Source organism: Antedon bifida, chromosome 8, assembly GCF_963402885.1.
Source record: "Antedon bifida chromosome 8, ecAntBifi1.1, whole genome shotgun sequence".
In the NCBI taxonomy this organism is placed as follows: Eukaryota; Metazoa; Echinodermata; class Crinoidea; order Comatulida; family Antedonidae; genus Antedon; species Antedon bifida.
In genome coordinates this window covers 23,672,790-23,684,946 of record NC_136233.1, presented here as the reverse complement: position 1 = coordinate 23,684,946, position 12,157 = coordinate 23,672,790, and the positions used below count along the sequence as shown (strand labels likewise).

The window sequence follows — 12,157 nt, the reverse complement described above, 5'->3', positions numbered from 1 at the left end:
GGTACGACGATCTAGGCCCAGAACTGCTGAGAACAGATCGGGCCTGACCTGGCGGTTACTCTGCTCTACTATACTAGCATTGTAGGCACGTAAGTGTGATGTTGGGGAAATGCTCATGAAGATGGTGTCAACTGCATTTCATTGTCTAATTTTTATTTCTTTCCATGACTGAGTTTGAGATATATACTGGCTGCAGCAGTGTAAACTCCTTGCTTATTTTATTGTTTCTGGTTTTTGAGTCATAAAATACATAGTAGTCCTATCCAAAACACACTAAATTAATTTTTCGCCATATATCGAGAGAGTACCTTTAATTATTTTCAAGAGAGGGGCTTTTAAGCACTGAGTGCTTCGCCTCGGTCCCATAGACGCAAGTGTACGGAAAACAAATAAACAAGTATTATTAATTATTAAAACTTACTTTCTATTCTATAGCAATCAAGATCATTTAAAAGAAGAAAAAGTATTACATTTGGCAATCAGATTGTGTTATGACATCATGGCAAAGCAAGACGGTGAAGGGTCTAACTTACATAAAGAACTGAGTAATATATTCACTGAAGTTCAAGAAAAGCTACCGTCTCTTGAATTTGACCTATCTGATGTAAGTATAGAGATATCATTATCAATTTGACCTATCTGATGTAAGTATAGAGATATATATAACATATTTACAAACTGCTGTACTTACTGTATTACTACTATCTATTTATTAGAATTTATTTTTATAGTGGGAATAAGTGAATACTGCACACAGGACAGCAATGTTTCTTTCTTTAATATTTTTTTTTTCTTAAAGGCAAGTTCAGATGAGGAATTAAGCATCTTCAACTGGTCAATGAAAAGTCCCTCAGGTGGTTCTGGACGTGATGATTTGCTTTCTCCTACAAGTTGGCAATCAGCATTGGTTATTGATGATACCCAACAAGACAAGGAACAAGTTGTTCAAGCTAAGATGAAAGATTTTGGAAGTTCACCTATTACTACAGATTGTTTTGATTATGATGTATTGGGATGCAACACTAATGAAACAATAGATTTATCAGATGTGAACTTACATTTAAGTACCAAAGATGACGTACTTGAGTTGGATGCCATCAATTTGGAGGCAAATAACAACAAACAATTAAACAACAATGAAATTAGAAAACAAGATATTATAATGAAAAGTTTACCGTCAAGAATCGTGTCAAAGTTCATAACTAATCAAGCCCCTGTACCAGATTTTCGAAGAGTGAAAGAGCAGAATTTGGATCAGCTGTTGGAAGACCTTTCTGTTGGTTCTAGATTAGACTCTCACCAATTTGATACTCCACATTATTTAAATGCTGATGAAGATGAAAATTGTAAGTATTATTAAAGATGTACTATATAGCATGAGCGGATTCAATGTGGTATCGTTAGGATCAAGGCTCCCAATCTTAAGACAGCTAAAATAAAATTATGCACTACTTTTGATTTCTACTTTTGACATATTAATATAAAACCATTTAAAATATCATGGATCCGCTCCTGGATAAATATAAAGCGATCTGTGTTCCATTGGGTTGTCCTCCAGGTTGGTCCACCCAGCAAATGTTGTTTGCAATCAACCCATCACCATTCTAGTGACCCTGCCAGTGCCACCCTTGTGATGCTGTAATTATATTAAATATATTGCTTACATTTTGTAGGTGCAGTACAAGCTAGTAACGCATCGTTAATGGATAAACTCGCCCAGCTCTGTATGTCACAAGCAGATGAGGTTAAAAATATTTCATCATCTTCAAAATACAAAGTAACAAAATATGCTGATGCTGGACAGAATGTAAAGGTCAATAAAGTAGGAACAGAAATTAGGTAAGTGACTATAAAATAATAAAACTAATAAAACATCATCTGTTGTTATTATCATTATTTTTGTTATTATCTTTATTGTAACCCTCACAATTGCCATCATAATCTTTTAAGAAAGAAAGTCTTTTTTTTTAGTAATACTCAGATAAAATCAACATCCACCAGTATGGGTGTGTCTATGGGTGTGTCTACAGATGTCTCTACTGAAACTCTACCAGTGACAACTTGTAGTAAAGGTGTATCGGCATGTTCTAGCTCAAACAATTCAAATTCTAAAACAGCAAATAGACAAACAATTTACTTGGATTTGAGAGTGAAAGATAAACCACAGCCAATGGACAAAGTAGATGAAGTAAGTTGAAAAAATGTTTCTTTTATTATTGCAAACATACAAACTCATCTATGTATGTTTCAAGGTAACATAATTATGTCTGTTTTGTTATTCCTCTTTCCATTGATGTGCACAAAAAATGGTTGTGTTGTTCATGTATGAGTTGGGTAGACGTGGGTCTTTTGTACTGTACCGCTATTGGTACAACACTATTGTAACATATTTGATTGTCATTTTTCAGCCTTCAGCAGGATTTCAAGCTATTCAAAGAATTCTTGGAGTTGATCCAGATGCGTAAGTTTTCATTTTTTTTTAGTTCACACTAGGTACTAAGTTTTATTGTCTCCTTCCATACAACTTTTGTATTCATGTATTATTTGCTGTTGCATGGAAAATAAATAATTATTATATTACATTAAATAAACTACTGTATCTATATGAACTTTAAATCACATGATAGATTCCAAATACATTTGGTATGGTTAAGTATGCTTGCTCATGATATTAAGTCAACAGATTTATTTGATTATACAGTATAAACCATACAATACTTACTAACTAATATGGTAAGTTATTTATTTATTATTATACCCATTTTAGCAATGTGGCCGATGACTCTGATGACAATGACGATGATGTTGTAGATTGGCAAAAACAAAGGAAACAAATCAGAGAAGCCCTAAGTGAAGGCCAATCTATAAAGACATGTAACGACTTGCCAAGCCCTCGCAAAGTAATTAGGTAAAATATTACTTATAAAATTGTTGAAATATAGAAATGTCCATCCAGTTTACATATTTAAGGGCAATTTTTTGTGGTGATTATTATTCTAATGAACTTATGAACAATTATATATTTTTTTCAGAACAAGTAAAGTAACACCGCCACCTAGAGTCATGCATCTTCCGCCAAAAATAATTCCTGAAAATAAGGTTTGTGTTTTCTTTTTCTACATATTTACTTATCATACTTTAATATTAAATAGAAATTTAAATCAATTTTGATGATCTTATCTCAGCAACATTTTTATTTTTTAGTTGTATTTAGTTTTAACTTATATTTACAAAATGTTTATTATTCCTTCAGGTAAAGTCAGAAAGCTTGTCACCAAGAATGAACTCTGACATACCAAGTAGTAAAGATGCGAGTAACGGCCAAGAAACAAGTCAATCTATTAAGAAACGTCAAGAAGCAGATTTAAAGAAACTACGCAAACAACGTGAGGAAGAGAAGGCTACAAAGCTCAGACTTAAGAGCCAACTTGAAGCGTTGAGACCAACGCATTCGATTGGTGGAAAGAATAGGAGCTGCCTTTCTACTGATATTGTATTTGACTTGGTACGTTTACTTACTGTAGCTATCAAATATCATATATTGCTTTAACCATGCCATTTACAAGTCACATAGAACTGTTGTTTCCAATTTCTGCTAAGATTTCGCAAATTGTAATATTCATGGTGAAGTAAACTTGTACAAAGAAATAAATGTGTTATAGTTAATATATATGTTTATCCTATAGGAAGCTTCTTATACCAAGGTGCCTGACTGTTTACCACCGGTTGCAAGCTACAGTGGTGAGACACTACTCCTAAGTGTTTGCTTAACAAGCAGTTTAAGACTGAAAGCTAACAGTAGTGCTGGTGGTAAGGTTATCGACACCAGCAATCATTCTGGAATCTCTGCAACGTACATCACGCTCTTAAGCTGGCTTTTGTCTTGCATACCACACAATTTCGATTTCTTGATGGAGACAGAAGCGGCTGGTGAATCAGCTTTGCCCTTCTATGTGGTCGGCCTACAGCAGATCTTGATGGATGGGGAGTTGATGCTTATGGCTGCCATCAGACTAGCAGGAAAAGTGCACTCAACAACAACCAAACACAAACGCAAAAAGAAAGATTTGAAACGAAACTGTTCACAATTTGAATCATCAGTAGTTGAGTTTCTAAATAAGAACACGTTGTGTAGTGTTTGTCCAGAAGCAGAGAAAGCATTCTCATTGATAATAAACAGTTCTGGTGAACCTGCTGTACTTATGTCAAACCCATCACGGAAAAGACTGTTCTCAGACGGTACTTACATACCAGAACTTCCGTTCATCAGCAGTAAGCCTTTGAACACATTTATAAGCGTTCAAAGCAACACAGATGTCATAGATCGTGTATTCAACACTCCGGTTGGTTTCTTTTGGCAGACATTGGAATCTGAAAACCTTTCATCTGACACAGAATCCAGTGAATCCTATGATAATGTCAATGATATACAAAACACAATGTCTCTGATTTATAAATCTATATACCAAGATCAAATCTGCATGCTGAGTATTCTTAATCGTATCATTTATGAGGGCATTGATGTTTGTGGAGTGAGATTGATATACACACCGGAAGACATGAGCTTAGAAGTTCCTGCTGCTAGTGTTGGACGCAAACAAGCAGCAGATTCTCCACGCACTGGGTCAGATCAAATGATTATAGATGACCTTAATAATGTCGGTCCAATTCTGGCATTTGCGTTACGAGGTGCTGACGCACGGATAAAGTGGTTGAATATTGTCGGACCGTCTGATCCTCAGATTGCTCGTCGAACAGATCCCAACTCGTTGATTGCACTTTTTGGAGGAGACAGTAGGTCAGAGGTCGCCATATACTGCCCTCGAAATGAAGGTCGTGTCAACTATGAATTAGCATTGTGGTTTGGTGGAAGAGTGCCACCTAATGGTGTTGTTGATGTGGGTTCAATAACTTCAAGATCTCAGAAGACTCAAGGTTTAAGCAATAGGAGAAAGCAAGCTAAGAGTGCTTCCAGTGATGAGAGTGAATGTAATGAAGATCAGACAACACTAAGGTACATATTTCTAAAACAAAAGTTAGTTGTAAAACTGAACACATCCTCTCCATAGAAACATCAATATTAATCAACATTTGTATGTCAGAGTATGTAAATAAATATTATGAAACTTGGCTTGTACAAAGCACTGGTCCAAAAACAAGTAAATCTCTATAATCTGATAGTTCTTTTCCTATTTCTGTTATTTTTATTGTTCAATTATAAGACAATACCAAATGTATCTCAAACGTAATGGAAGTTCTAAGCTGTTTTGCAATAAGAGTGTACCATGTCAGATAACATAAGTATCTGCAATTAGGTTACCTTCAACAATTTTTTTTTTCCTTTTTTCAGTTCCATCCTCTCATAGTATATAACAGTGTACCACATCAGATAAATATCTTTTTATTATAACATTCAACAATTTTTTGTTTCCTTTTTTAGTTCCATCCCACCAGCATTGCTCACAGCATCCTCTTCATCTGACATCTTCCTTGTTGTTTCTCCCATCATTCCTCCAATGTGCATTGGTACCATACTGTCAACATGCTCAGAACGAGGATTCCAACTAAGAGGCTTAAGAAGACTTAGGCTCAATTTTAAGCGCACTTCGGTACTAGGTAAGTGACTTAAATAAGTAATTTATTGATTTGATTGGTTTGATGTTTTGTACAATAAAATGTCTTTCTGTAAAGCTCTGTCTACACTATCAAACTAGTTTGACAAAAAAGTGTGATGTGCCCAAATATGGTAGTGATATGACATCATGTCCATATAATGGCCACATCACATTTTTTGTCACATAAAGTTCGATAGTATAGACAGAGCTTTAAAGATTCTGCACTCCGTAACAAAATGGCTAAAACTGGTTCCGTTATCATAATCCTGTAATCTAGCTATCTGAAGTTTGCAGAGATTTTACAAGGCACCCATCCTTTGATTTTAGATGTGTGCTTGAAAAATGTTTGTTTCAATTAGTGAAATTGTGTAAAATATCCATTTTTAGGAATGACAGGAATTCAATCAAAGGTTTTCAGTCCATTGTCGTGCACGACACCCACCTCCCCTCAGACTCACGAGTTACGAGAGCAGCTAGAACAAGGGTTTGCAACAGCGCCACCATCCCCCATGCCATCGCTACTGATTTTGTTGAGGAAGGAGAATGCTTATGGTCAAGGGAATGCATTGATTGAAGGTCTCATGGTCCAGCTTGCACTACAGGGTAAGTCTTGTGTCTCATTCATACTGTAAAGCTGATTCACTACTGGTATACAAGCTCTTGCTTAAAAACACATGTGGTACTACTTATAATAATACATTGAATGGTTATTTATTACACAATATCCTTTTTTTATTTTGACAAACAGCAAACCTACAACAAATAAAAATTCAGATATCTTTGCCTGGATAACCTTTAAAAGTTGTTTCCAAAAACATTTTATAAAAAAGAACTTTCATTTTCATTTTTAGGTTTACTGCTCCCCATTCAGAACAATATTAACACTAAACTGATCTCCAGTTCATGTTTTCATGTTGTGCCATACAGTGAGTCTCTGATGGCCAACCTAGGGGGAGACATTTGCCGCGTGTCGGACACTGACCGACACATTAGTCTCCTCAATCAGGGTAGGTTTTACACAAATCCAGAATTGGAACAAATTGTTGTGGTGACTTTGATTGGTGTTGAAGCTATGAAGTTGACTGGTGCTTATGTGGATAAGATTCTTGGATTTTCTACTACAGTAAGTCACTCTTGATCATTTAAGCATGAACTAATTTAATAGTTTACTAGGTACAGACTCATTCAGTACATTAAATACGGAAGACTAAATTTTTAAAAATAATTTTCTACTTTGTTTTGGTTTAAATTATGATTTGTAGTAACTTATGCTTCGTTTAGGGTATAGAGTTACTTGGTATGAAATGGCTTCCATCTTTAACATCTGCTCAAGCTAAGGAGATTACTCCATTTGAAGTTGGAGATCGCCACTGGCATTCAAGCCTACAAACTTTGACCTCTAACCCTGTTGTTATTAATGTAATGCGTGGAGTCGATGCGTTCCAACGTCTGCGCTCTATTCTTGGAATCAACTTAAGTACATCAATCAATCGTTCTCAACTTCCATGTCTTGAAAAACTGATATCGCCAACTGCAGAACTGGCTTATCGTCAAACCGCTGTCTTCTTCTCGGATCGTGAACTATTTTCCGACCCAACAGTGCGCATTAATTTGCAATATCAGCCACCACTACGAAACCCAAACCTCCAATCAGTGTCTACTGCTCGTTTCATGTGGGCAGATGACCCTGTGTCATCGCCGGGGAAGAGTAGAGGACGTGTTGGAAAGTCGGGGAAGAAATCGTTTGTTGTGGAGGAATCTGTTTTCAAGTCCATGACAGCAGGTAAGCTTTTGGTAAATAGACTAGCTAGATTAGATTAAACTACATTATACTCTAAGCCAGACTAGACTAAAGCTAGATTAGAATAATCTAGATTAAACTAGACTAGACTAAACTTAAAGCTACTGTAGATTACACTAGACTAGATTAGACTAAACTAGATTAGACTAAGCTAGACTACATTGTAGACTAGAATTAAAGCTACTGTATATTATACTAGTCTAGATTAGACTAAGCTAGACTAGATTAGACTAAACTAGAATAGACTAGATTAGACTAAACTAGAATAGACTAGATTAGACTAAGCTAGACTACAGTGTAGACTAGAATTAAAGCTACTGTATATTACACTAGACTAGATTAGACTAAGCTAGACTAGATTAGACTAAGCTAGACTAGATTAGACTAAGCTAGACTAGATTAGACTAAGCTAGACTAGAATTAAAGCTACTGTAGATTACATTCGACTAGATTACACTAAACTGTCATTTTGGGATAGTTCAAATGTGTAACCATATTTGATTTGTATTGTATTGTATATTTGATAATTGACAATTTCCATTTTACAGGTCCAAGACCAATAACAACATTAGCTGTTATCAAGCCATACTCAATTGAGCGTAATCTAGTGAAGATCTTAAAGTACATGACACGTGAAGGGTTCAAAGTTGTAGGATTAAGACTGGTACAAATGAGCAGAGACCAAGCGCTTGCTTTGATTCCTAATTCATTCAAGACGGTAATAACACATGTTTATTACTGCAGTATTATTGTAAAATGGTCTTTTTAATTAATCAAAACAAAAAAAAACAAATAAACAAAACAAAAAATAAATATAAGTCAGGAAGAGAATAAAACAATTCAACAACAAAACTCTTAAATAAATAAATTCAACAGCACTTACTAAAAAAAAATTAATTTAATAAAGACTGAAATGATATGCAGGCACACCCAAAGGTAAACTGAATCACTAAACCAAGTCATAAATTAAAATATAACAATTACAATCACAAAGACTTATTATTACTTTATTATTATATACATTTCAGATTGACCGGTACATAGAGTTCCATACTGAATTATTGACAACAAATCCATCAATGGTTTTGTGTCTTCAACGTGAGAATGCGGTCAAGAAACTGTTAGACTTATGCGGCCCTGAGGATCCAAAACACTGTAAATCTATTAACCAGTTTCTGTGGAGAGGCATCTTTGGAAAGGACGTCATTAGGAATGGTCTTCACGGTAAGAAATGGATGTTATTAATGAGTATACAAGTACCTACTTAAAGATTTAAAGAATGGAGAGTGCGATTTTGTATGCAAGATTTAAGAAAGCCTCTATCCTAGACTCCGAAAGTAAGACCAACACCAAAATAAACATGTAAAAGTGTCTGTGTCTTAAAAAAATACCTGCAATTTCAATTTATTAAAAAATGTCGCACCCATCCCTTTTCACCACATGCCTAAAAAGAAATACAAATATATATCAATATGTTGAAGAGTTCTGAAAAGAACTGTTGCGTTTCTCTCTCAACATTACTTTTAAGAACTATATATATATATGTGGTGTACTGCAAACTTTATATCAACATACACAAGATACACAAAATGATGCACCATTATTTGTAATTTAATTTTTTCTTTTATGTAGTTTCCAATAGTTATAGTGCCGCTGTACAAGAAGAGAAGCTGTTTTTTCCAGCTGGACTTTGTTGTGAATCAACTCCAGATCTTGTAGCAGATGGGGTAAGAACAGAAACTTAAAAACCTTAACATAATAGATATTTAACAGTAGAAATATCTGTAGCATAAATTGATATACCTTGATCTTGAAAAATAGTTTGTTGTTTTTGTAGATCCATTGTCCATCACAAGACAAGATGTGTGGAGCAAAAGGACAGAAGTTTATAAAGAAAAATACAAAGAATGAAAATAAGGAAGATTACGTGTTCCTAGCAGGTACATTTTGAAATATTGTTTTTTAAAAATATTTTAAGGATATACTGCTTACTAGGTTTTTGTGGGGCCAGAGAATACAAAATGTAATTCTAATTCTATCTGTTGCATAATTAAAATAAAAAAAAGAAAGAAGGGGCTTCCACCTATGTTTTTGAAAAATATTAATGTGCTTACATGTTTCCACTTTTAGCTCACAGTGGCCTCTGTGAAACAACTTGCGTCGTACTGACTCCTCCCCTAATCATACGAATCAATCAGAATAACCAGAACATGTATGTTGACATTTTGGACAAGTTAGTTGCTGTTGGATTTGAGGTTGTTGGAGCTCGTATGATTTGTCTGACGGAAAAACAAGCTGGGAAAGTTTTGAATATTTACAAGAGTTCGATGGACAAGTTGGTGAGTAACATGGCATGGAGTTGGAGCTTGGTGATTACCATGCTTGATGTATAAAGTCTAGGGTTCAAGTCCTGAACTAGTGCTTGTTGCTACTTCATTCCCTAACAAATTGGGATTATAAACTGTAGACATACAATACTGTATATAGTTTATAAAGGAGAAAAGTAAAATAATTCAGTAATTTAATAAATGTTTCTTTGGAACTGTTTAGTATTACAGTAGGCAATTCTACATTTTTCTAAACATTTAGCTATTGTAGCTAGTATAGCTCATCTGATAACATCTTTAATTTTAGAAACATTCGATATTTGACTGCATTTAGAGTTCAAATAGTTACATTACATTGTTGTGTGTTTGCTCCCTTAGGTGTCTGTCCACACTAAGCCATCTTTGGTGCTTGCCCTCGAAAGGGACAATGCAGTTTCTTGCTGGGACACAATTTTGAAGAGGTAACAACGTAATCTTTATCATAAACTTTGTCTACTTCTTAAATATTGTTATATATTGTAAAAGTTATTATATATTTATTACATTATTACATTTAAAGCTCTGTCTACACTATCAAACTAGTAAGCCCTATGACAAAAATAAGTGTGATGTACCCAAATATGGTATTAATATCCCCAAATATGGTTGTGATTTGATTCCATATATGGGCACATCACATTGTTTATCACATAAAGTTTGATAGTGTAGCCAGAGCTTAATACATTTCTAAACATTCACAGCTCTGTAGTATCATCTGAAATTCTAACAAAATATGCAGAAGACATTTTGAGACCACTTACACAGTCTCAGGTATTTTTTTTCATTTTATCTTTTCCATGTGAAATGTGTATTTTATTTCCAGTCAGCATTAACATTGTATGAGTTTGGCAGTAACAAATTTTTTCTTAATTGTTGGGTAATTTATCTCTTTTCTATTTACTGTATATTGTATTTGGATTCGTTTCATACAAGAGAAACTATATATTCATAGAATTATTATCTTATTTTATGACCAGCTTGAAATCGAAAACGTTTCTTATAAACTGTACTTTCAAAATTACTACTTATCTTTTAATTTTGTTAAGGGTCAGATATTTTTTGTTTACTTTTAACATTTCCATATATGAAATTTAACAGATGATATATGAAATATAAATTAACCAATTCAGATACTAAAAGAATCTTCTCGTGTATAAAACAATTAGTAATTAATTCCGAAAACTTAAAAAAAAAAAATTTAAACACATTTAACAACAAGTACACGGGAAGGATGCTCTTCCTTCTGTATCATAAATACATTAACAAAATAGCATGAAACAGCAATTCTTGATGATTTAAATTGATTTAGTCACAAAAACCTAAAATAAGTTGAAAGTAAGAATGTTAAGCAGCACTAAAAACATTTTTAACTTTATTATAGGCACACGCTGCTCTTGGGTTTTTCTTCGATGAGTTGTGTAATTCCAGTCATGGAGAAATTACACATGAAAAGTAAGGACATGAATATGCATAGAAACATGAATATGCATAAATACATGAATATGCATAAATACATGAATATTAATTAGCACATTCATGATGATGCATACAACTATGAATATGCAAAAAAAACATGAATATGCATAAATACGTGAATATTAATTAGCACATTCATGATGATGCATACAACTATGAATATGCATAAATACATTACTATGCAAAAATACATGAATTTTCAAAAATACATGAATGTGCATAAAAGGCATGAATATTCATTAGCACTTACATGAATATGCATACAAACATGAATATATATTAGCACAAATATAAATATGTATTTAATTTAGGCTTTACTTGTTCTGCAATATTATTTTATTTAATGACTAATTTATAAAAAGCCTCATAGTTATAAATTAAATGACCAAATCAATTACTAAATTAAATAAATTAGTAAATAAATTGATTCACACACCCATTTTTGTAAATAATTTCATATCCAATTTGAAATTCTTCGACAAAATAGTTAATTGTTAATTATAAAAATATATATAATATACAGATTTTAAGTTGTAGTTGATGTTTAGAATGTAAATATGATATCTTTACAACACCGATACATTCCAAATGTAATGCCGTCCAGTGGTAATGTAGTTACTGTTTCATAATATTTTTAGGATAGAAAATATTTTTATTACACATATTCCAGTTACAGTAGTATATCACATCACTTTTAAGTAAGCGTACTTAAATCTCACCGATACATTCCAAAAGTAATGCCGTCCACTGGTAACGTAGTTACTGTTACATAATATTTTTGGGATATTAATACTGTAATATATTATCTTTAGAACATGTGTTCTGGTTTGTTATATAATAATATTACATCACTTTTAAGTAAGTGTACTTAAATCTCACCAATACATTCCAAAAGTAAT

At 33.4% G+C, this 12,157-nt stretch overlaps 1 protein-coding gene across 1 annotated transcript; it reads left to right on the top strand.

Moving 5' to 3' along the window:
- The first annotated feature begins 441 nt into the window (after positions 1-441).
- On the top strand, positions 442-12,052 carry LOC144850028 (dynein axonemal assembly factor 8-like). Its single transcript, XM_078707192.1, has 21 exons — positions 442-604; positions 800-1,346; positions 1,674-1,839; positions 1,972-2,188; positions 2,409-2,461; positions 2,768-2,908; positions 3,033-3,099; positions 3,254-3,505; positions 3,687-5,014; positions 5,441-5,616; positions 6,003-6,218; positions 6,467-6,738; positions 6,897-7,398; positions 7,965-8,134; positions 8,445-8,640; positions 9,049-9,143; positions 9,254-9,356; positions 9,547-9,755; positions 10,122-10,204; positions 10,484-10,553; positions 11,164-12,052. Exons 1-21 carry the CDS (start codon positions 500-502, stop codon positions 11,236-11,238), a joined length of 5,043 nt encoding a protein of 1,680 aa, XP_078563318.1. The 5' UTR covers positions 442-499; the 3' UTR covers positions 11,239-12,052.
- The last annotated feature ends 105 nt before the right edge of the window (positions 12,053-12,157 follow it).

Coding starts and splice junctions, on each gene's coding strand:
- LOC144850028 (XM_078707192.1), top strand. CDS start 500: ATGGCAAAGCAAGACGGTGAAGGGTCTAACTTACATAAAGAACTGAGT. Junction 3,100..3,253: donor AAATAATTCCTGAAAATAAG/GTTTGTGTTTTC, acceptor TTATTCCTTCAG/GTAAAGTCAGAAAGCTTGTC. Junction 5,015..5,440: donor GAAGATCAGACAACACTAAG/GTACATATTTCT, acceptor TTCCTTTTTTAG/TTCCATCCCACCAGCATTGC.